Source organism: Neolamprologus brichardi, chromosome 3 (assembly GCF_056152115.1).
Source record: "Neolamprologus brichardi isolate AB-2024 chromosome 3, ASM5615211v1, whole genome shotgun sequence".
Classification (NCBI taxonomy): domain Eukaryota; kingdom Metazoa; phylum Chordata; class Actinopteri; order Cichliformes; family Cichlidae; genus Neolamprologus; species Neolamprologus brichardi.
The window spans coordinates 32,388,824-32,414,185 of NC_142106.1; the positions used below are offsets into that span (position 1 = coordinate 32,388,824).

A 25,362-nucleotide genomic window follows, 5' to 3' on the forward strand; every position below is an offset into this window, starting at 1 on the left:
AAAAAAAAAAAAAAACCCAAACAACTTTATTCACATTTTTATTTAAAAAAAAGTGTGGCTAAAAAAAAGACGATCGTTCGGACAAGCCGAGCGCTTCCGGAAACTCCCGAGCTGTGACGCCGAGCAGCAGCCGTAGCGACGGAGTTTAGACAAGCGGAGGGAGCAAAATGGCGGACGAAGATATTACGCTTGATGGAAAACCTCTTCAGTCGCTCCGAGTTGCCGATTTGAAAGCGGCTCTGGAGCAAAGAAACCTCCCAAAAAGCGGACAAAAGAACACACTTATCAAGCGACTGAAAGGGGTAAGTTTTCTCTCACGTTACGGACGTCTGTGCCGAGTCTGGCCAAGTTCAGCGGGAGGCGAGAGACAGTGGGGGGGTTAACAGTAGAGGCCGTAACGATGTGTGTATGTGTGTGGGCTGTGAAGCGGGAATACATAAATCGCCGTGCACGCATTATTACTCATAAACAACAGTTTTCCTCTTCGACTGGTTGTAACTGACAGTTCAACCCGACGGCCCGGCTACCGAGTTCGGACTTAATTCGTAACTACTCGCAGAGCACCGTGTTGCACACAGTTGAACTGTGCACCTGTCAAGTCCAGGCCTAAGCTGAGAGTAAGCAAGCCAACAGCCGCACATAGTGTACATGACAGTGCCCGCGCGCGCACCGTGCTTGCGTGTGCGTGCGTGTGCGTATTAGGGTTACGGGGGGCGCGCCTCGTGATGTAAACACATTCCGCGCATAACCAACAGCTATTTCATTCAAATTTTCTTCAACTTATATTTTTGTAAACGCCGTTTTCACCGTTAAAAACCGGGATCTTCTCCTTCGCTAAAGTCACATTTAAAAAATATGTTACCAATTGATTGGTCTTTTTTTAAATAATACATTGCTTTATGTATTTATTTTAATCATAAGATTATAGTGAAGCAATACCTCTTGCTTGCGCGATATAAACTCCCCATATCTGACTCAAACCGTGCGTTAACGGCACAGTATTAAAATAAACTGATATCATCATGCATACAGTAAAAATACGGTGCTAATAAGATTAAAGCAATAGAGTTGCTCTTAAAGTCTCTTTAAGGCTTTGTTGATGGAGAATAATTTTATTGTGATTTACCTATATTCAAATTATTATTCAAAACAATGATGTGTAGGATGCCTAAAGTTTTTTTCATGTGCCTTTCTTGTCAAAGAATTTAATACACACTCACTAGCTACTTTATTAGGTACACCTTACTAGCATCCTGTTGAGCCCCACAGGCCAGATGGGGTTTCAACAGGGTGAATGAATGTGTTTATATGAAGCGCTTCAGTCAGAATTCAGAGTTTATCTTTGCACAGAAAAAGCACTGATGGAAAGTGTCTTCTCTGCACTTCGAACAAAGATCTTGGATCTTTTAGGATTTAGGCAATAGAGAATGTATAAAGAGAGACTCATGCATGCTTCATTAGTTAGACAGCGCTAGTACTGGGTTGGGCTTCATTTTTGCTTTCAGATCTGTCTTGATTCTTCGTGCCAAAGATTCAACAAGGTGCTAGAAACATTACTCTGGAATTTTGGTCTATATTGACAAGATAAGTTCACACAGTTGCTGCATATTTGTCTGCTGCACATCCATAAAGGCAATCTCCCATTTCACAAAATCCCAGAGTTATTCTATTGGATTGAGATGTGGTGACAGTGTAGGTCATTTTAAGTACAGTACACTCAGTGTCATTTTCAAGAAACCGGATTGATATGATTTGACCTTTTGGACACGGTGTGTTATCCCTGTGGAAGCAGCCATCACACAATGGCTAAACAGTGGTCATAAAGGGATAGACACGGGCAGTGAAAATATTCAGGTAGGCTATAGTGTTTAAACAATGGTCAGCTGGTAATAAAAAGCCCAAAGTGTGTCACAAAATATCCTGCACACCATTACACCTCCACCACCAGTCGAAAACATTGTTACAAGCCAGGATGGATCCATGCTTTCACGTTGTTTACAGCAAATTCTGACCCTACCTTGCATATAATGGAACAGAAAGCAAGTCCAATAAGACCAGGAAACATTTTTCTGGTCATCTGTTGTTCAAGTTGGGTAAGACGTGAATTGTAGCCTCAGTTTCCTGTTCTTAGCTAACAGGAGTGACACCCGGTGTGGTCTTCTGTTGCTGTAGTCCATCTGCTTCAAAGTTAGATATATTGTGCATTTAAGATGCTCTTCTACATACCTCAATTGTGACAAGTGGTTATTTGAGGGAATCATTGGCTTCCTGTCAGCTTGAAGCACCGTTCTGACCTCTGCTGTCGAGGCATTGCTGCTGCTCACTGGATATTTTGTCTTTTCCACACCGTTTTCTGTAAACCTTAGAGATGATTGTGTGGGAAAATCCCAGCAGTTGAGCAGTTTCTCAAATATTCAGAAAAGTCCATCTGGCTTGAACAACCATGCTACGTTCAAAATCGCTTAAATTGCCGTTCTTTCCCATTTGATGTTCAGTTTAAGCTTCAGCAAGTTGTCTTTATCATATCTGCAAGCCTAAATGCTCTGAGTTGTGATTGGCTGATTAGATGTTTGTGACAATGAGTAATTAAACAGGTGTACCTAATAAAGTGGCTCAGGAGTGACTATACCTTTTAGTCATAAATTTATTGCATATGATTAACAGACTATTAAGTTAATATACATGCATTTATGTTAATTCTTTGTACAATTCTTAAAGTGCCCTTTTTATTAAGTATCTTACATTGTAGGCACATTTAGTATTATTATTGGGTTTGGGTCTGCCTTTTTAATGTTGTGCATAAAATGCAAACCTATATGCGATATTTAAATATGCAAAAAGTCAACAGGTATAACAAGCGTTATAATTAGAGGACTCGTATCTGGTATCTAGTATCTGGTTTACAGTTTTCTTTAATATTCATTCTGGCATTACGTTAACATTTAAATGAATTCCCCTCCCCTCCTCCTTACCTTCAGGCTCTGATGCTGGAGAACCTACAGAAGACATCGTCCTCTCACAGTGGGCTGCAGCCCAACTCTCAGGTAGGAGATTTTAAAATCTGCGGTAGTCTGGTGATGTTTTGACACAATGTCACATTGTTTTAAAAACGCTGTGTTACAGATAGGAGAGGAGATGTGCCAGAACAGCTTCATAAAGCAGTACCTGGCCAAGCAGCAAGAGCTCCTTCGCCAGAGACTGGAGAGAGAGGCCCAGCAGGGGCAAGACGCTGATGGTAAAAGACTCAGACTACAAACACACACGTGGCCCGTCCTTTGGCTCAGACGAATTGCAAAAACTCCCTGGTGTTCAAACGTCTTTGCTTACCTAACTTCATGTGCTTAAAAATTAAAAATAACATTTTAATAAATGTGTAAAACCTACAGTGCCTTGTCAAATGAGCATTTCACACTATGGGAAAAACTACACTCTAATCTCTGATTTCACAGCCATTAAGACAGAATTTCTCTAAAAAACGATTCAAGTTTTTATTTCTCTTTTTCGGTGTGAGGAAAAGAAATCATTACAAGTTATTGTTAGAAAAGTTTTGCTTGTGTGAGATCCAGTAGGCATGTCCTGGGAGTATAATTCTCAGACCGGGGTCGACCTTTAACCTGTGCCTCGTGCTTCTGTCTCTCAGAGAGCCCAGCTGTACCCGAGGAGGATGAAGACCACTCGGAGGACAATGACAGCTCCTCCTATGCCTCTGACAAGGTCAGTACCCTCGAGGAAAACAAAGGCTTTATCCTGTGGAGCAGAAAGGTACAGAAGAATCAGATTTTCCACATTTGTCAACATTCTGTGTACCAAAACAAAAATAATAGCATGGTGCTTTTTGCATGATATAAACTACACTTTTCTAATGGTTACAGATTTAATCTGATTAAACTCATTTTTTAAAAAAATACATCAGCAGAATTAAGTCATCATGTTTCGTCTCCCACTGACTCAGTTATCTGTGCACAGCGACGTCAGGTTCTGGCCAGGCCTGAGGAGAGAGGGGCAGGAGACTCAGTGACAGGTCATGGCACCACCCTTCATCACCAGGAGGCCCATGACGCTCCAGGAGCTAGGATGCAGCGAGCCACCTTTCACCAAGGACACAAGGAGCCACCAGCACCCTCTCCTCCCCGTGCAGTCGCCTCCCTGTCAGTGCGCGTTCTGGGACAGCCCGACTGTCCCCCAGCAGTACCCCCAGCTCAGGAGAAGGAAGGCACCGCACCGAGTGAACCAGGATCGGCTCGTTCTGTGCTCCACCTGAGCCGATCTGCTGGGGGTTCAGCATCAAGCCATGTCCATGAGGATAGTGATGAAGGTGATGATGGTGATGATGAGAGTGATGATGATGAGGACTGGGGGCCTGGTCCCGGTGGGGCCCGAAAGGGAAGCAGGGGACCTGCCCCATCGCAGCAGATGCCACCCAGCGTCCCATCATCAGCTGGAAGATCCAAACGCAAACTTCAACCTCCGCAGCACATCCCACCTCCACAGGTACACCACACCCCCATGCAACTGCGCCACCCCACACCTCCTCCCTCTCCACCCCCTAATCTGTTCCCCCTTCCTGACACTCCCAAGCAGAGCCCGCCAGACCCAGATGACCGTGAAGAAGCTGGACGCAGCCAAAGGGTGGTGTCATTCCCACCTTCCAAGGTGCAGAGGCAAGATTCTGACTCAAGTTCTCGTTCCAGCAGTCCTGAACCACGCGTGAAGCGTGGAACAGGGCCCCTTTCTCTGCTTGTACACAAGATGGAGTCAGAGGGGGCTGGTGTGTCAGGAGAGACTGCACACTCCACTGCTGAGTCTTCCAGTGAATCCCCACAGCCAGGACGGGAGACAAAGATGCAACAAGAGGACAGGAAGATGGAGGAAGAGAGGCAGCTGAAGGAGAGGGAGGACAAGGAGAGACAGCAGGAGAAGAAGAGAGAAAGAAGGAAGGAAGAAGAACAGGAAAGAGAAAAGAAACGCCTAGAAGAAGAGAAGGAACGGGAGAGGAAACGAATGGAGGAGGGGAGGAAACAGCGTGAGAAGGAACGAGAAAAAGAGAAGAAACAACAGGAGGAGGAGGAGAAGAGAAGAGAGGAGAAACGGCTAAAGGAGGAGCAGGAAAAGAAACAGAAGACGGCAGATAAAGACAAGGAGCTGGTGACTGAGGTCCAAGATTCAGGTTCTTCATCAGATTCTGACTCCAAATCAGACTCGTCGTCACGATCATCACAATCGTCCTCCTCTCAGGATAAAACACCACCTGCCAGGAAGCTGAAGGTTAGTAAATAAACTGTTGTGGATATCAGGGAATAGTTAGAAACCATGCACTATCTGTAGCACCAGAAGAAATTTAACCTTCAGAGTGAAGAGCATTTTGAAGCTGAATCTCTTTTCTCTATATAGCTTTTTATTGTTTTTATTTTGAATCATCTCACAGAAGGTGGATCAAGAAGCAGATGATGACAAAAAAGCTGACCCGAGTAAAGGGGCAGAGACACGACACCTTTCCAAAAGGTAAGCAACCTTTATTAAAATATATAAAACCTGAACAGCAATCCTAACCCTCACTCTTAAAATGAGTGCTTTACATTCTTCAACATAGCTTAACTTTTCAGTTCACCAGTTAAATGGTTTACAAGGTTAACACTTGTCCCACCTCTTTATATCAGTTGTATTAAGCATTGCTAAATATACCATACAAACATAAAATTTGCTTAATAACCTGTCATACAATAGACAAACACCAGGACTTAATTTTTGGTCCCATTTTTTTGATTTCTGTATTCCAGATTTCTGAAAGTGATTTATAAATCACTTTTCAGGAATAACCTCACAGAGTTTGGTAACTAATTCTGGTGATGGATTTACAAAGAGATGCTCACTGGCTGCTGATGTCCAGGTCAATTTTCAGTTTCTCGTTCTTGTTTCTTTCATGTTTCCTCTCCTCATAACTGTGTCTTCCTCACTTAAATCACAGGATGTTTTGGGTATCGTAGATCGTGATTCTATTTCATAGCTATATGGTCAGGCAGGGTTCAGCATAGCCAATGTTGGACAAGCTTATTGGCCATGTGCTCAGGCCTGTGATGGTATATGCAGCAGTTGTGAGGCACCCTGACCAATTAGAAGTTCTTCTTACAACCATTAAAATACAGTTAAAAGCTCTTCATTAAAACACTTGCTCTGATAGTTTTGAGCTGCTTGGGTTGTTTTATACAGCAACAGAACAACTAAATTGAGAAGAAGCTAAAATAAAAGTTGTCTTCTGGGACATTATATGCATGCAAACTATTGGAACTTTAGGTCTGGCAGATAACTTGGCCTGTGGCTCTTTGCAGCCACTCTCTTCTTCTAGCAGCTATACCTGCAACATCTCAAAGAGGGCCACTAATTCTTGTTAGGTATCTAACATAAAATACAAATCTATTAATAAATTGCATTTTATTCTTATATTACTAGCAAGTAGGCTGTAAAATAATTTCATTAGCTTTTTTATGGGGCAGTAAAAGTGATATGTGGGCCCAGTAATAGTCTGATCTTTTGCTCCAGTGACCCAGTGGGGGAAAAGAGTTGTATTAAACACTGGGTCAGGCTTTGTTTATGTTAACTTTAGCCCACACGAAGCATACCACATGGTAAGCAACTGTCACTAGAAAATAGTCTTAAAAGACAAGTGTTTTGATGTAATTTACAACAACACAAGCTCTCAAAGTTTTAATGAGTCAGTGCCACCATATGATTCATCGCTACAGAAAAATACACACATCGAACACCTAGTGCAGTATTTCACAAACTTGCAACAGCTGCTGCTCATGTTAAAATCAGAAAATCTTTTGCACCTGGTCAACCCTGTAATCACAACTCTGGTTGTCATATGAGGCTACGATAAAGTATGTCCTGTTTGTGTTTGCGCGTTTGATTTTCTGATAGTTGATGTGAGGTGCTGTACTTGCAGCATGTGATAGCCACTGTGCTTTTGGGCTATTAAAATTTGTATAAAAACTATTCATGATTAGAATGGCTGAAGAACACAAACGAAAAAATATAATGTCATTTTTTTGTGTGTCTGTTTATCTCGGCTCACCGGAGCGATGCAGTCGCTGTGTGAAATGTGTCTGCACAGACGATATTATATATATATATACACAATACTATTATGTTACTGTCAGCAAGGTTTATGATGGCCTATATGATGGCCTATACAGGAAAGTGGAAACTGAAGAAGAATAGGCCTTTCAGCTTATTTTGCTTTACTATATCTATAACAAGGCTGTATAACATGCTACCGAAAGCCGCTTCTGGTCACACCCAGGGTTATAACACAGTGTTTATTGTGTAATTGTCATGCAATTATTGCTATATAAAGACTATATTGCTGTAGTAGTTATTCATGCATAAGAATTCAGAATCATGTGTGATGGTAAATAAATTGGTGTGCATGTTTGTAATGGCAATCAACTTGAGTTTTATCCCAGTAAACTAGTAGTTTAATTGATAAAGATTATTTTTAAGCCTGCTTGATGACATAAAGAGTGTTATATGTAATTAATGGGCATGTAATGGCACATATCTAAAAAGTTATTAATTTAAACCTAAACATATCTTAATGGTTTCCTTCTTTTAGCACATATTATGTAGTTTTCTTTTCTGGTCCTGCATTAAAGTTCAAGTACTTTTTCTTTCGATATGCGCCAAGGTTGGGCGTTAAATTTGGCTTTTATTTTGGAAATCTCCGACCGGAAGGTAGCCGTTACTCTTTCGCGCTAGCCAACATGGCCGTCATGCATGCAGTGCATCCCTGATACCGACGCAGTGTATGGCTAATCAGTAATTGAAACATACGAGCAGGATATTTTTTAAATTTCGCGTTGCCGGTTTCAAGCAGCGCCTGACCGAAATAACATCCAGCGGCACGGTGTCATCTTTTATCCCCGGGGGTTTCCTTTCAAGGCCGGCCATAATGCTGTCCGAAGGCAACAAAAACGGGTAAGAGGGAGCCAGAGGGCGATTCAAGGCTTCAGGTTGCCGTTTGTACTTTCACACCACTTATATAGAAATCTGCCGGGATACGTTATCCGGGTTCGGCGTGTCGTTTTGCGCCGATAAGCTAGCAGCTCCTGCTCGGCTGATGAATATCATATCATGTGTCCACATTGGCCTGGTTATGAGCGTGTTCGCCCATGTGAAGAGGACCGGGGGTGGGGACGGCGGTGAAAGCCTTTTGTTGGGCGAAGGAGCAAGGGAAGACTTTTTTTTCAGAGCGGGAAAGTGGGGGTCTCCTTTCTTTGAACAATCCTTGAATTAAATTTGCACTAAAGGAGATATTGATGAATAAATAATGTCCTCAGATTTCAGGATGTGATGAGAAGTATGTGGACATTGATTTCTCCTCTTCCATCTTTCCTTCTGACCTCGTATTTTTCCTGGCATGCTTGCAGCCAAGATAAAGGACTTTCACCCCCCTCTTGTTTTAGAACATCTCCTTAAAAGCACACTTATGTTTAATCTCCGCATGCATTTTGATGCTTAAATGACAGTGAACAATATTTGTATTTTTGGCTTTGTGTTGCTGTAGCTGTTAATGATCTCACTGTTGTCAAGGGAGATCATTAAAGCAGACATCTGTTAGCTGTAGAGTCAGTGTGAATGGTCCCTTATGGTGTGATAAAATTCTCCCAGCTGGTACCAGCACTCTCGCTCTCCTCCCCTGGGATCTGACTGTATGTCCAGTTTGATTGGAAACCATGTTTTTGTTCATCTTATGTGGTCAGATTGTTAAGTTGGCCCTGAGCCGCTTGCTTTTTTAAAATCCATTTAACATTAACTTGAAAAAACGTTATGTTTCAACATTTTACAGATCTTGTTCCTTACCTTTTAACGGGCTTCCTCATTCCTGACTGGTGACATTATTGCAAGACTGTTTGAGTAGCGAGCGAGGGAGCTTTAAATGTGTTACTTGAGAAGAAAAAGCTGCTCATTCTTTCTCTCTGTGGTCATTTGTCTTAAGATCTTAAGCGGGGGTTGTATTTCTAGCTGACATCTGTCTTCCCTTTATAGCCGATGCAGGTGTTCCTCTGGCCTTGCCCACACACCCGTAGACAATGAAACCAACACCTAGAGCAAATGTGTAGTCTGTGTGTTGTGTGGAGGAAAGGGAATGCTGTCGTCTTCATGACTGTCCTGCTGGTGACTAATCTCAAGAAGAAGAGGTGAAACCGGTTCTGCTGTGGCCCTGGGTAGATTTCAGTACTGAGACTAACATTACAGCCCTTCCTCTAAAAGATGCAGTAAAACTTAACACTGGTTGTCTTACATGTCATGGAGAATGTGCAAAGCTAAGATTTGTCTGTCTTTAACCAAGACTTGTGAGAATGTTTGAGTAAGTATTGTTGGATTATAGCGAGATTGTTGTCACTTTAAAAGACATGGATTTGAATGTGTAGACCCACAGCTAACACCTCGCTGAAGGGGTTTCTTTGATGCCTTTTGGTAAAAGTGACTCAGTTTTGGGTGTAAAACCTTCCAAATATATTGAAAACAAAATGATTGAAAAAAGCTTTTCCTTCATGCGTTATATATCCAATATGACCCTGTTCTTCAAACACTGTCCTTCAAACTCGCTTGCTGATTAGTTTAGTGCAGGTCAAGATATCAGAAAGACTTTGGTCGGCCAGATCTGTGTAGATGAAGTAGAAGTCACAAAGAGATTTGTGTAGGTGAACCTGAAGGAGATGACCCTGTGTTTTCTACCACCTCCATCTTCACGTGATCGTTGCCCTTGTGAGATGGGCTTTAGAGTCAGAAAATATGCCAGTTTTTATTTTTCATTTTATCTCATTTAAATTAGATTTAAAGCTGAACCCATTAAAGTCTTTTTTGCCTAGTAATAAATGCTAAATATTTTTAAAGTTAATTGTTTGTTTTTTTTATTGTTAAATAGGGTGTTTTAATACTGACCCACAATCCTATAACCATGATTCATGTTTTTGGCATTAACAAACTAATCAATGAGTCACTTGTGTGGATAACAAACAAAAATTAAGGAGTTTCATCCTGTACCCTTTTATAATGATCGAATGAGTATTTTTGGATTAATAGACACACATTACTTTATTCTTAAAAAGATTTAATAGGCAACTTTTATTCTTTTCCTCAATAATTAGTTATCAAACCTGATCTGTGAATTAAAAACATGTAACACACATCACATGCGTTGCTCATATTTGTTTCTTTCTTTCTGGAGGTTATAGCTATCACTGCTGTTTTTCTGCACAGGCTGTTGAATAAATGGCATTGAAATAGTGCCTAAACGTGTTGGAGATTTTCGCATCTTGAACTCACCACAGGCTTTTTGTTGCCTTCAGGTTTTTTTAGTATTGAGAAGCATTTTTCAGTGTGTCCTTTTACATATAATGCAAATAAGCATGCGAACAGCAGTGGGTGATGAGCGCGGTGATTAGAGTGAAGGATGCTACAGGATGTGATTCTCCCACCTACAGGGTGCTGCCTCGCTGCCCGTGGCATCACATGGAGGCAGCGGAGGCGGCTTCTGATAATGCTGGTTGGGGGAGTTGAGGGGGTAGCTAAAAATATAATGATGCCATCTCCTGTTTTTATCTTCATCTGAGATACGAGTAATAAAATATCACAACATGAGGGGAAGCATTTGACTGTGTGAGGTCCAACTCCATTAACTGCAGTTCATGGCTTTTATTGGTTGACTCAGAGGTGTTTTTATACTTTTCTTTACCCCCACAATGATCCAAATGGATAAGATGAAGACCACACACAGTCTTCTGTGAGGTTATGTCTGAGTATGAGTTAGTCTGAGAAAGGTTTGTGACCCTGGGTGTCAGTTAGCTGGTGAGTTATTTATAGCAGGAGTGACCCAGATCACTGGCTTTCACCACCCTTCCTCTCTTTTCCTACACATTGTTTTTTCTCCTATTATACAAACCCTAACACTGCCCAGGCCTCAACAGCTTAGAAATTAATAGCTGCCTGACTCATTTCTGTCTCAGTTGTCTTTGATTGGAGCCTCAGCACTGGTTACTTTCTATGCTTGTTAAAATGTGGGACATCCTTCCCCACCAATCAAATAAAAATAATACTGGGAATTCCTTTTTTTTAACTGTAATTTATGGTCACAGTAGTTTCTCTCTGCTCTCGGTTTCACCGTGTATGTGTGTGAACCCCTCCTCGATCCCAGGAGATTCGCCAGCTGTTTTCACACATGTTGCCAATCTGAGACTTTCTAGACATTTATGCAAATCTGGATGTGACAACATAAATGTCAGACATTAAATGTTTTAAAGACACTGTAATCCCTAAACGGTTAATATGTTAACCTTGTAAAACCCCCTTCATGAAAGCTAAAAGTATGCATTTCATATCCACTGGGGTGGTGTACAGTAACAAATTTAAAAAAAGCTGTCACTGGCTAAATGTTTATGGCTCGGACTGTAAGTTGCCTATGTGTTTATTATAATTGATTGTGTAGTTATGGTCAATGTGAGGGTTTTTTCATGGAAATAACCTTCACTCTTTTCCTTTCTTCCACTGCTTTCCTCCTGCAGGGAGGTGTCGGAGCCCAGTGCAGCCGCCGTGACGGAGGTGGAACCAGATTCGGAGAGCTCCATGGACCAGCAGCCAGCCTCCGGGGCTGAGCCCGAGAACAGTGAGGGCCGCCATGAGGAGGTAAGGTCACTGGGAGGGTGTAGGAGCCTGGGTCTTTTCCTGTCTCCCACTAACCTGCATCCTCACTCATATACAAGCATGTTTAATTATCAGTGTAATTTAAGGATGGGTTACTCAAAACCAACACACCCCAGTTTCTTTGCAGGCGTTAATGTATTTTTTGCCTTTGATTAAATCTGACTTTACAGTGTGTTCATCAGTTAAAGCATCGTAATAGACAAATCACTCAACTGGATATTTTTTGCACAAATGTTTAGTGTGAATGACCTGGGGCTGAGTTGGAATTGGGTCCAGGGTTAAATAGGAATCACCTCATCCCTTCCATCTGCTTTTAATTCAACTAATATTTCATAACAAGCTCATTCATTTAGATGATCTCTCACACATGTCCATTGTTTGTGTGGGCCCTGCAGAGGTACATTAAGTGGTAAAAGCTGCTGGAATGAAAGTATTGATGGTTATACTGTGTTTAAAATAGATATCCATGCTGCAGAGAGTGCATGCTTATATATCAGTGTGTGTGTGTGTGTGTGTGGGTGTGGGTGTGGGTGTGGGTGGGTGGGTGGGGGGAGGTAATGGCCTTAAACATCTAAAGATCCTGACACACCAAGGTGACAGTGACCCACTTGACATTGCTGTAGTTACTCCCTCGGTTGTGACAAGGGTCTGGTTGGGTCTGGTTTGATCATCAGATGAATATGGGGCTGCGTGTGGACATCTTCAACTACAATGCATATATCCATCAAGAAAGCACAATAGGAAGGACTACTTGCCCATCGTGTCCACAGCTGTTTCTTAGCCTGTTTCCTTTTGTAAGAAACTATTTTAAAAGTTACTCGATTGTCACTTTTTGTTAAGTATTCTCATTAAGTTTTTTTCCTATTAAATTTGATATATAACTTCTTCCTCAGCACAAGTTCTTGCACATGGTGTGTCAGGGTCTTTAAGAGGCATCATCACATCAGACAACATTTTTACAAGTACTGCCACCATTATAGTCTAATTATACCACAGAGAATTGTTGGTAGGGCTAACAAAGCTCCCGTTTGTCGGATAAAGCTTTCATCCATCACCCTCAGAAACATTAGAAAGGACAATCATGCATTACACTCCAGCCCATCTAAAGTGCTCGAATTAGATTTTCTGGTGAGCTTCTGTGCAGTTTGAAGTTGTTATCGCTTTTTCAATGTGAGTGTGTATTTGTGGGTTTTGCTTTCCCCCTTTGGGTTTGCATGAGTAATGGACCCTGACATTGTGTGTAGAGATACATCAGGGCTTGTTTCTGCTGTTTCTTCCACCCTGTTTCTCATCTCCCTTTGTCCTCTTTCTTGCTCCTTTCAAGCTGCCTCCCTTTTTGTCTTATTCGCTCTTTCTCTCTCTCTCTCACTGTCTCTCTCCACCTCTTTTCATCTTTTGCCTTTGTATCCCATAATGAACACTTCTCTCTCACTATATATATTTATGGTGTGATTGCTGTTTAAAACCCCATTGATTGCTTTGTTATGAAGGTGCCCATGCCTCTTCCATTGCCCCTATTGGTACCTGCTGCGTACTACTACTACCACCAACAACACCACCAACACCTCCTCCACTCCTCCTCCTACTTCTCCTACAAGTCCTGTCCCGCTATGCCCAAGTGCGTCGTTGGTACCTGAGTTAGGCCCAGAGTCTGCAACCCCATGGCACTGAGTAAAGCGTCAGCCTGCAAGGCCTCCTGTCAGCCAGCAGTAATGGGAGCTTGCATCAGAGCACCACCGACAGCAGCGGCAGGGCGTGGAAGCCTGCTCTCTGTTCTGGACTGGACTTTGTACTGCACTGTGTGGTGGTGATGAATGAAGGGTTAAAGGAGAGGGAGGGTGTCTGATGCTCTGTATCCCTCTTCCTAGCCCTTTCTGCCATTTTGAGGATAAACACAGTCTGCAAGTGTTGTCCTCCAAAATCCAGACAAAACTTCAGTTCTCCAGTTTGGTTTTCGATGCTTCCTCTGTTCCCACGCTGCCCTCTGCTTGTGGAGTGGAGTAATGACTTTGGACTGAGAACTGTTGCAGTAACTGCTAATTAATGCTGCTGTCGCCGTTTTGGGTTTTAAGACACTTTCAAATGGAGCAACTAAGACGATCTGCTAGTAAGCAACAACCCATGGGCTTTTTTTTCTTCTTTCTTTTGTTTTTGTTGGACAACTTTGTGGATAAGACAAAAATCTATGGATGTGACACATCTGGAAATCTGGTTTTGTAAAGCCTGCAGCTATCATCTGCCTTGACAGTGTGGCACACCTTTCAAATGAGACTCAGATTGAGCTAAGATCACGACTGTTTTCCTGAATGGTTCCAGTTTAGTAAAGACACAGAGAGACTTTTAAAGACATCTGTCCAAGGACAAGTAATCTGACCACAGTGATGCACTTTTTCTGTGGTTGTATTGATCATCTACGCTTTGCCAGGAAGGGTGGATCTGCTCCACAAACTGCTGCCTGTTCTTTCCCTGCAGTGAGCACCAGTGTGACTCAGTGGATGTCTCACCGTGAGATTGTGATATTCTCTCTCTACTGTGGACCTCGCAGATGGACTCCTGCGGTTGTTGCTGTTACGTATTTATTTATGCATCCATCTCTTCGCTACACCCACAGCTTGGCCCTGGTAATTTTTTTTGCATGGTTTCATTCGAGTGTGTGGGGGGAGTCATGCTAGCACTGCTATGAGCCCTCTGTCTTTGACTACATCCGTGGATTGCAGTTCAACAAAGACTGGATTATTTTTTTTCCATCTTTATTCCTGTTAAGAAACTTGATTCTGATCTTCCGTGCGGTGAGCTTTCAAAGCAAGCGTAAGACTCTTTCTGCATACTTGGAAACCTACGGAAACCTAATGGGTAAAAAAGAGCTGGAAGGCATCACAGACAATCTGGGGTTATCATGTTGAAAATCCCATTTTTTTCCCAAGTATCCAAGGGGAATGGAGAATATGTAAGCACCAATGAAAATGAAAGACACTAGCCTCAAGCGTTAACAAAAGACTCATCAGATGTACGTCACAGATCCTGGACTCTAACAAAGTAAACCTACATCCCCCCCTTGACTCCGTCAGAGTCCACAGAGACGCTCTGAAACCTCTGCCACCCCCCTCAAAAAGACTGAATCGTGACTGTGTGACCAGCAGTCAGTCAAGAAAAGTCCTCCCCAGAAAAAAAGTCCAATCTGGTGATCAGTTCCTGCCTGGTGGCAATCTGCACTCTCAAATCGAGCCCTGCCCTCACTTCTCTGCCTTCTCTGATTGGATCCTTGTTGCCTAGATACAGTGCACACTGTCGTGAGGTTGGGCCAGTAAGGAATCAGGTGTTAAATGGTACCAGGAAATGACTTGTCATTATACCTCTATTTAAAAATGTGTAAATATTTGACAGGAGTTAGTGTATAAAATATTTTTTCCTCCTCTTGTAATTTAGTCCAAAATTTTGGAACTGTCATGTGTACTGCAGTTCAATTTGATATGTTTACATCAAGCCGAGAGTGCTCTGTATACATTTAAACACAGACTGTGGATCTGCAATAGCCTTTTGTTAATATGATGCATTCTTTAAGGTGAATTACAACTGCAGTATTGATAGTTCTGCTACAGATTAGTAAGTCTTCAGCACTTGGTTTTCCACCTCTGCTCATTAGCACTAATATTTTACCATCATTCAATTGCACCACTTGACTCAGCTACACACCATTACCTTAATGCTTATCGAGTGCATTAGCAGCATCAGCACCCTGTGAGCGCAGAATAATAGTTACAAAAAGCCACACAAGTTCAAGCCATTCAAATTTGCAGCCACAAGAGGGCAAACAAAATATACCCTTATGTATTTGCTTTTGGGTTTTTTTTTTTGTTTACCTGCACACTGCAAAATATCTAGAGATAATTAAGTAATATATCGCTGTCAAAGAATACAGATCAGTAATGTTTCCCTCAGAACGAAATGGAATTAATGAAACTGTCAGGAAGCCACTAGCCACTTCATACGGCTTATTTAGGAAGCAAAAGTCCTGCACTTCCTGCCATCTACGGATCAAAACCTGAAACATGGCGAAACTCTTTTAAATCTAAAACAGTGATTTGAATGTGTTCACTCTGTCAGGACCATAGTTGGGTTTGTGTGGAACATTTGCAATCCTATCAGCTGTAGTAATTGTGTAACATATTTGTAGGGTGTTTCTTATTTTAATAATCTACAGTTACTGTTAGGTATTTTACATATGTAAAACAGTCTGAAACGCTTGCGAGAACTAAAGAATTTTGCATGTAGAAAGCTAGTAAACATTATGACTTTACATACTTCTACATTCACTTATTATTGCTGCTAAAGTAACGCGAGCTCTTTCTCATTACATCAGCAGTAGTGTGTGTAAAGTTAGGAAGCCTCTGAAACTTCACAACTTGCCACAGTATGTAATGTTGTTACCAAGTTTTTTTGGTGTCTGAAGAATTGTTTTAGTTTACTAAGACTTACTTGTGACTTTAGTCTGCAGATAGACACCATCTTGCAGCCCTACTTGTGTCCTAATACTGATCCTGTAGTTGCTTTGTCTTAAAGTCCATATTGCTGTCAAACGCATGTAAAAGTGAAGCATAAAGATTTATCTCAGCGGCTCTGAGCAGAGGTGGATGGCAGAAATGTGTCTGGAGCCTCTTGGTATGAACCAGAGATTTCTTATTTTTAATGTAATACAATTAGAGCCTCCGGGCTTCTGTTACTTTAACCCCCCCGTCCCCCCACCCCTCCTCCACTTTTCCTGTTTCACCTCGTCTCTGTTGATGCCTGTTTGGGTCTGGACTCCCGGTTCTCATCTCACCCCGCACCCCTGGGGTTTCTGTATGTTTTTTTTCTGTCTCCCTCTCTCTTTCCAGAGCACCACCCCTAAGGCTTTTGCTGCTCGCAAGATATCCCTGACCAGTAAGTATACCAGTTCTATCGTTTTTCCTGGAATCCTGGACCAGAAACGTTACCCATGTTACAGAATACATGACAATAGATTCAGCAGGATTTAAAGTGAAAGATTAGACACTTTTTTTTTTTTAAGCAGTGTACTTGCATGAGCAAGATGGCAAAAGTAAACTCTGTGTAATAACATCTAATCAGGAAAAACACTACAGTACACAAGTTTCCTTTTTTATTTCAGCACATTATCTGGTTATTCTTGGACTCGACTACCATAGCTCCATGGATTTATCCTACTTAGCACTTCTGTTTATCCACATTCAAACTGATGGGAACTTCTTCCAATTGGCATCCCCTCACCTGGCCTCCTCAGTCAATCAAAACTTTATTTTTATAGGAATTTTTATGCATTAAAGATGCACCTCAAAGTGCTGTACACATTAAAAGCAGAAAATAAACTGAAATACACACATACACCACCTTCTCTGCACTCTCTCAACACCCCTCCTACACACCCACGTCTACACATTAGACACCCACCTATCACACAGAGAAGAAAAAAATAAGTAAAGGGTAAATATAAAGTATAATAAAATAATACAATGAAAATCTAAATAAATGAAAAGTAAAATAAATAAAACAGACACAAAAACCTTAACCAGGTGTGCTAAAAAGGAAGGTCTTGAGTTTCGTATTAAACATCTCAACAGTTTCAGCAGCCTTCATGTCTTCAGGTAGACTGTTCCATAAACCTGGAGCATAATAACTAAAAGATGCCTCTCCGTGAGTCTTGGTTCTAATTTTAGGGACGGTCTCCTAGCAGAGGACCTGAGGGCTCTGGAGAGTTTGTAGTGTAAAATTAAATCAGAAAGATAAGAGAGTCTTAAAAACCCATTAAAGGATCTTTAAATCTTCCGGCTAAACCTGGTGTTTGTGAGCACCGCTACTTCATCATGCAGGTGTGGACATTAAAAAAAAACTAACCCTACTTGGAAACGCAGTTCCTAACGTGTTTGAGCATGACTGTCGTCCTGAATGTGTGTGCGCGCTGATTACTAAGACTGTGTCGGATATTACTGTCATAGCCTGCTTATTATGGGACCTAAAAGCAGACTTAGTCTTTCCATCAGAAGACAGATTTTTTTAAAAAATGTGCATGTGAAAAGTCTGTCAGATGTCAGCAGATAAAGATCCTGCCAGGAAATACAGAAGGAACGTGGCACATATGGCGTTCTGCTATCACCAAACTATTATACAGTATCTCCCTGCACTATTGGTTATATGTAGTAGCCTGTAATAAGATTTAGTCCATACCACAAAAAAAGCCCCACCACACTTGATCACTTGATTGCGATTGGATCATACACCAAAAATAAATTTAGTTGTCAACTGTTTCCACGTCACTTGTTACATGAACAAACTTTAAATAGTACAGCTTTAGATTGAGGAAAACTGCACTGACGTCAGTAGGAAAAACATAGAAGTCTACGTTTACCTCAGTGACTGAAGGTTTTGCCATATTTGAAATGAACAGCTGATGAAACCCTGTTATATCTTGGAGATGAGACAGCTGATCCTCTGACTGCGGTGTGTGCTGTACACCAATGAATGTAGTCTCTGTTGGATCGTAGCGTTGATGGTATTAAAACAACATGACATCCTTTGTTTTCCGTTCACACCTATTAGCTCTGGTAGCAGCACAGTGATTCAGAAATGATAATGAAATGAAATGGTGTGCTAGTTTGACTCAGAGTGGGTTTAAAAAAAAATTACTCACTGGTCTCTAATTTCAACACGCTACAGCAGGGATACTGTCCATGCTTGTTGCCTTAGAAATGCACTTTGCCTTTATCCACTACAGGATTCCTGGTCTCCTCTCTTTAAAAAGTGCTGCCCGTTAGCTCTGTGTTAGGAGAAAGCAGGTGTGCAGAGGCTTTCTAACAGACTCTCTGTGGAAGCAAGCCAAAACAAAAATGGTCCAGTATTAGAAGATTGTTAAGGAAATTGTTTAATCGCTCAATTACATTTATACATTTTGTCCTAAATTACTTACTGCCACCATTGCCAAAACAATTTGGGTAAAAGCATTTGGACAATCATTGCTGCTTTCAGGCTGCGAGCTTGCAGTAACTTGTCAGTGAAATCCTTTTCACCAGAAACCAAATCGCTCACTTTCATGATGATAAATTACTTTTTTTTTCTCTCCCCCAACTCCTGCAGACAGTAAGACTTCTCCCGCCACCACAGACGGAGGAGCAGGAGAGACTGAGACGGGAACCGCAGCGGGGAGAAAGAGGCGATGGGGTTCCAGCACGGCCGTCACTGCTAAGAAGCCCTCCATCAGCATTACAACGGACTCCCTGAAGGTACCAACACAGCACAGGGATGAGCACCTGGCATCCAACAGATAGTAGAGAAGTGAAGGTTATAAAAGGTGGTGTAAGAAGAAAGAACACTTTATTTTTTTAGAAGTTTCTGATTGAAGTGAAGCACTTTTTTTCTGGCTCCGGATCAAAACTTACATGATCGTTCTTGTTCAAAGTGAAGACACACACCCTGCACTTCTGACATTGTGATGACTTATTTTGGGAAGATTTTCCGTTTTAAATTGGAAAGAGTGATTTATCATGAGGTGTTCTTATTGTTTTCATTTGGTGGAAGCTTCACCTACATTTTACACTCGACTGCTGTTGTGAGGTGTGTCATATTATCAAACAATTGTGTAAGGAAATTGGAAATTTGATTAGAATGTGTGAGAAGCTGACAGATGTTCCCACATTAACATAATTCTTTCTCTCTTTTATCTCTTTTCTCCTGTCCACATCTCTACGCTTCAGTCTTTGATCCCCGACATCAAAGTGAACCAGGAGGCAGTCGTGGAGCTTCACCCAGAGGAGCTGCAGTTGTCTGGTGATGAGGAGAACCCGGATGCCAGCAGAAGCGACCCAGACAAAGGCCTCAAGATCCGGCGCACCGTCACACAGGTAAGGGAACGCCTGTATGTGGCGTTGAGTGAAATACTTTGGAAACTACAAGGCTTCTCTTCATGTTTCTGTTTTGTTTTGGGCTTTTTTTCCTCTCCAGGTTGTCCCAGGTAGCAGCCAGGAAAATGGACAGACAAAGGAAGAAGAAGAAGAAGAAGAAGAGGTGGAGAAAATGGAGACAGAGAAACCACGTCGGACTTCCAGAGACAACAGGAAGAGCAGTCTTTCCGAGGACGCCCCAGAAACACAGACGTCTGTCAGCCTCGACGGGGAAGCGAAGAAAGGTGAAAGTTTGTGGATTCTTAATTGCTATAATTAATTGCTACCTCCAGCATTCCGTCATGCCTGTGGCAACATTCCAGTGATTCCCTCTCACTCTTCCTGGCTCTTTCTTATTTTTTTTTTCCCACAGTTACCCCCAGCGACAGCCTGGTGCGTCGCTCCATAAGTCAACAGAAGTCCGGTGTGTCCGTCACGATCGACGATCCCGTCCGCACAACCAGGCAGCCCTCACCACCTCGTGGAAAAGTGTCAAACATCATCCATGTGACAAACCTGGTGGGTTTGTTACCACACACACACACACACACCTCCCCAAGTCTGTAAAATTCCCCTCTTAATCGTGTGTGTTTATACCAGGTTCAAGAGTTAAACTTTTGTACAGTTTTCCATGAATGGGATATATTGTATGCCAGTGGTAATCACATGATCATCACCATCTTTCCCATAATTACAGACAGGAATGCTTACCCAGGTGTTAAGGTTGTAGTCAGGCATCAGCTTAAGTCAGGGGCACAGAGCATGACTAAACAGACTGTGACAAGACTAGACATTACACATTTAATCACTGCCATTTGGAGATTTTTGTTGCTTGCGTCATATGTGGGTTATACGTTGGTCACCAGGGCTCACTAATCTCAGATGGCCTTACACTTTAGAAACACAGGAGCTGATGGTGTAAGCAGATGTCAAACCTAGAAATGGCCGTCTTTGATCGTCAAGTGGGGAAAAATATGCTGTTTGGCCTGATGGGGGCACTAGAGGAGAACGTTACCTAAATTCAAAAGGGTTATCGTCTGAGCTGTGACCTTAGGGCATGCCCCTGTTTAATATGCTGCAGCTTTAATCTGTAATACAGCTGAAAGTGGTGAAAATACAGATTACATTTCATAAAACAATTTAAAAAATAATATATTGGTAGGGCTTTCTTTACCAGACCATCATCCTAGTATGTTTTCCAGTCTGAATCTTTTTTTTTTTTTTGTCCAACAGGTGCGACCTTTCACCCTGGGCCAGCTGAAGGAGCTGCTGAACCGTACAGGGAGCGTGGTGGAAGAGGGCTTTTGGATTGACAAGATAAAGTCTCACTGCTATGTCACAGTACGTATTGCCAAATGAACCGTTTCACTGCATCAGGAGTGGATGCATGAGGTTAACAAGCTACATGTGGAATTATGCAGGGCTCAGTTTCTAAAGTATATTGTTTCCTAATCAGCATCTGTCAAACGGCTCGATAATTTGTTTTTGCAAATATATGTTAGAAAATTCAACAAGGAGCATTTGCATAATATTTTTGACCTCTGCATTCTCATCCATCTGCTTCCATCTGTTTGTGCCGTTGCCTGCTTTCACAGCTTGTGTTGGCTGAGATGTGATTGGGTTGTTTTCTCTGTTTCCTTTCCTCCTACCCTCGTAGTACGCTACAACAGACGAGGCTGTCGCTACCAGAGCTGCCCTCCACAGAGTCAAGTGGCCTACGAGCAATCCCAAGGTCCTCAACGTGGACTTCTGTGAGCAGGCCGAGGTAATAACAAGCCAGAAATGCCACAAATAAAAATGCATTGCTTTCAGCACACACAAAACTTGAAGACTTCACATTGGGTGGTGGCGAGGACAGTCCAGCCTTAACATGGTTTGAGCTCATTTTATTATAATGGATCATTTTTCTGCCACTTTTAATGTACTGAGGAAAAATAGGGCTTCGCTATTACCTCTTCTTTAACTTCTAGTGAGTAGAAATAACTTGACCTCACTGGTTGCAGTCTAATATTGAGTTTGTTTTTTTTTTTTTTTAAATAAACCTATAAATGCACCTTTGTGTGCATTTAATAATCTCTCCACAGCTACTCTTTAACCTGCCTGCTTATCTTTTCAAACAGCTGGACTTTCACAAAGGTGTCCTGAAGCCAGACAAAGAAGAGGAGCCTGTTCCCCCGCCCGCTGCCCCACCGATCCGGCTCCCCCCTCTGATGCCTGAGCGAGACAGAGAACGAGACAGGGACAGAGATAGGGAACGTGAGCGCGAACGCGAGCGAGACAGAGGTGTACGGGATCTGTGGGCAGAGCGAGAAAGGGAGATGCAGCGCCGAGAGAGGGCGCGAGGCGAGCGGGAATGGGACCGGGATAAAGTGCGGGAATTTGCACGGCCGGGAGAGGACGGACGACGATCTAGATCCAGAGACAGAGACAGGAAGAGGAGAGAGAGGGCCAAGAGTAAGGAGAGGAAGACTGATAAGAAGGGTAAGACAACTCACTAAGAGTATCACAGTGGGGGAGGGGGGAGTTTAATCCAAGCACACCTTACTGAAACAGACACAAATGATTTATTAATCAACACGGAAAGCTTCCCGACTGTGTCACTTTTGGGGATGAAATGAGCTTCATGTATTTAAAAAGAAGCAGAATGATCTGGGAGCTGGTTCAAAGAATCTGAGGCTTTTGAGAAATCGGCTCATTAACGCTTCAGTGTCCATCTCTTTGTGCAGCTCTACACTGCTCCCTGAACTCCTGCTGCATTTGGCTCACTCCTGTAAATATCTGACCATTTGCACAGGTCCACTTATCTGTGTCCTACCCTGCATTTGGAAAAACAAACCAAAAAAACGCTACAGTAAGGAGAGATCAGTGGAGATAACTGAACATGATTTACTGAAGTTCAGAGCTTGTGATAAATAATTTGTCAATTAGACTCAAATTAAGCTACACAGCTGAGCTGAGTCCCAGCAGTGGGAGGAATTGGACTTTGGTGGTGGCCAGGATGAGGTGGAGATGGAGGTGAAAGGCGGAGTGATGGAAGAGATTCAAAGAACAGGGAGCAGAAGCTGACTGGCTTCTGAATGTGGGGAAGAAAATAATTGGACTGGATTGTTGACACAAGTTTGGCAGCGTTGGGAAAGCTTAATTTTTTCATAGGGATCCAAATCTCTGTTTTATTAAAGTGATGTTTCCACTTTGTGAGTTTAAGGTTTGTGATGAAATCACAAGTGAAAATGGTCAGAATGGGAGGGGGGTTCAGTTCAACTATATTTATATAGCACCACCTCCAGTAGGCCATTGGTGTGAATGTCTTACGAGGCTTTATATTGTAATAATACAGAGAAAATCTCAACAATCAGATGACCAGCTTTGAGCAAACACCTGGCAACAGTAGAAAGAAAAACTCCCTTTTCACAGGAAGAAACCTCTGGCAGATTCAGGCTCAGGGAGAGTTAGCCATCTCCCACTATTGGTTGAGGTGAGAGGAAGAAGACAGGACAAAAGACACACTGGAAGATAGCCAGAGATGAACAATAACTATTGCAGAGTGATGTATAAATACAGAGAGTGAAGAAGAAACACAGTGCATTATGGGGAATTGCCAGGAGCCTTTGCTGCTTTATGAAAAAAGGAAAGTTTTAAGCCTGATCTTGACATTAGAGATGGTGTCTGTTTCCTGAATCCAAACTGGGAGCTGGTTCCACAGAAGAGGGACCTGAAAGCTGAAGGCTCTGCCTCCCATTCTGCTTTAAATAAAATCTAAAGGTGCACAATTTGGCAGAGTAACTAAGATTTTGTTCCCAGCGAGCCCTTTACTCATATGCAATACCCAAAGTTGATAAACACAAGCAACCCCACATCCCCCAACTGTGCAGCAGTGTTTGCTGTGTGGTCTGTGAGTCACAACTTTAATCACATGTATATTTGCACTCAGGTTTCCATGTGTAACAGCCTGGTTCTGTTTCCTCACTGACAGAGAAGGCAGATGAACCTCCAGCCAAACTGTTAGACGACTTGTTCCTCAAGACCAAAACAGCTCCGTGTATATACTGGCTTCCCCTCACCGAGGAGCAGGTTGGTCCTTCACATGTTGACATTTAGTGTCGAGTGACTGGTGTGGTTGTACTTGCACCTGAACAGTGCTCTGCGTTTGTGCCCCCTCTCAGGTGGCGCAGAGGCTTTTGGATCGCACAGAGCGACAAAAGGAGCGCGAGCGAAGGCATAAGGAACTGCAAGAGGAGGAGAAGAAACGCGAGGAGGAGAAGGAAAGGCTGAAGGGCCGCGAGAAGGATGGCAGCGTGGCGACAAGCGGCGGAGCAGCCGGGCGAGGCGCTGATGGAGACAGAGAGCGGGGCCGAGACCGAGATCGGGACCGTGAGGGGGACAAGAAGAGGGACGGCAGCCACCGCCCCCGACGACCTTCGCCGGGCGCTGCTAGTGGACGCCGGTCTCGTAGTCGGAGCAACCCGAGGGATAGGCGCCGCTGAGGGATGGACGGAGGCCGCAGGAAAAGCTGGAGAGGGAAGCAGTGTAGCTGAGGACGCAGCGGGCTGGCACTGGCAGGGGTGTTTCGGTGTCTGCTCCTCCCCTACCTGCCCCCACTGTGCTTGAATTCGTCCACTATGACGCCAGCGTTGTCTTCCACACACTTCTGCCACCCACCCCACTCCCCATCTTTTTAACAAATTCCTTTGCAAAAACATGACGGTTCATCCCGCTCTCCTCCTCCTCTGTTCTCTTTCCGTCTTCCAGCAGAACACCGGCTCCTTCCTCCTGTAGAGAGCAGCGTTTCCTCCTTGTCTCTGTTTCAGTGCTGTCGGTTCCCCTTTGGTTGAAGAAAAGAAGAAGGGCGGTTGTTTTCTGGCTTGCCTCTTCATTTTTTTGTCCCACTGAGGTTTTGGGAGCCCGCCTCATTATTTTAGTTCTGCGGGTGCACAGTTCCTTCCTCCTCAGCCCTGTAATAAAACCAGTCCAAAATAGATCCCTGACCTTCACATATTTTCTAGGATCAGTTTTAATGTTCTCCTCTTCAGCACAAAACATTTTTTCTTTATCTTTGTTTTGTTGTTGTTGTTTTTTTTAATGTACCTTTATGGACGACCTTTGTTGATATAAGTTAATTTTGTTTTCTTGGAAATTTGATGAATCATGTTTATTTCTTCAGCCTTTGAAGGCTTGTTGTGCGAGTGACGTCTCGACACTGCGGCAGTACGGTGTTAGAAAGAGATGTGGCATTATGCCTAACTTTGTCCTTTTGTGGGATGAGAAGGAGAGGATATGAAATACTCAGATGATTATGGGAAGCTGACCTTCCCTGCACTGATGTCTATTTGAAAACGCCTCCTCTGATCCTTCAATCTTATATTTAAGAGGAGGTGAAAATAAAAAATCTTTATCTTCTAATAGAGTAATGGTTAGAATTTTAAAATTTTCTTTTTTTAGTTTAAAACTGATTTTGTTGCTTTTTCCTCCTACAAGTGCTGAATGTACCGAGAATTTAAAAAAAATATGAATAAACTTTAATTGGTTATCACATTGTCTGCTTGGATGTTTTTGTTTACATGCTTATATGGAGTAGCTTTGGATGATTCACAGTTAAAAATAATCCTTATTTATTCTCATACTGAACCACTCTGTTCACCCAGACTTAACATGCTCCTTTAGCTCCCTTCTGTTCTAATGATTGGTTGCCTCTTGCAAACAGAAGATATGATCAGTAGCAGGTGGGTGGGGC

At 42.6% G+C, this 25,362-nt stretch overlaps 1 protein-coding gene across 2 annotated transcripts; it reads left to right on the forward strand.

Moving 5' to 3' along the window:
• Positions 1-135: 135 nt before the first annotated feature.
• On the forward strand, positions 136-25,161 carry acin1b (apoptotic chromatin condensation inducer 1b). 2 transcript variants are annotated; one of them, XM_087836807.1, is made up of 18 exons: positions 136-302; positions 2,979-3,044; positions 3,124-3,235; positions 3,641-3,714; positions 3,967-4,491; positions 4,582-5,265; positions 5,426-5,502; positions 11,565-11,685; positions 16,578-16,623; positions 18,829-18,974; positions 19,446-19,592; positions 19,693-19,876; positions 20,005-20,150; positions 20,865-20,972; positions 21,289-21,396; positions 21,752-22,112; positions 23,605-23,702; positions 23,795-25,161. In XM_087836807.1, exons 1-18 carry the CDS (start codon positions 168-170, stop codon positions 24,113-24,115), a joined length of 3,459 nt encoding a protein of 1,152 aa, XP_087692933.1. In that variant the 5' UTR covers positions 136-167; the 3' UTR covers positions 24,116-25,161. The 2 variants fall into 2 exon arrangements, with proteins under 2 accessions (XP_087692933.1, XP_006809394.3); XM_006809331.3 differs by having other exon boundaries at positions 3,967-5,265.
• Positions 25,162-25,362: the final 201 nt, after the last annotated feature.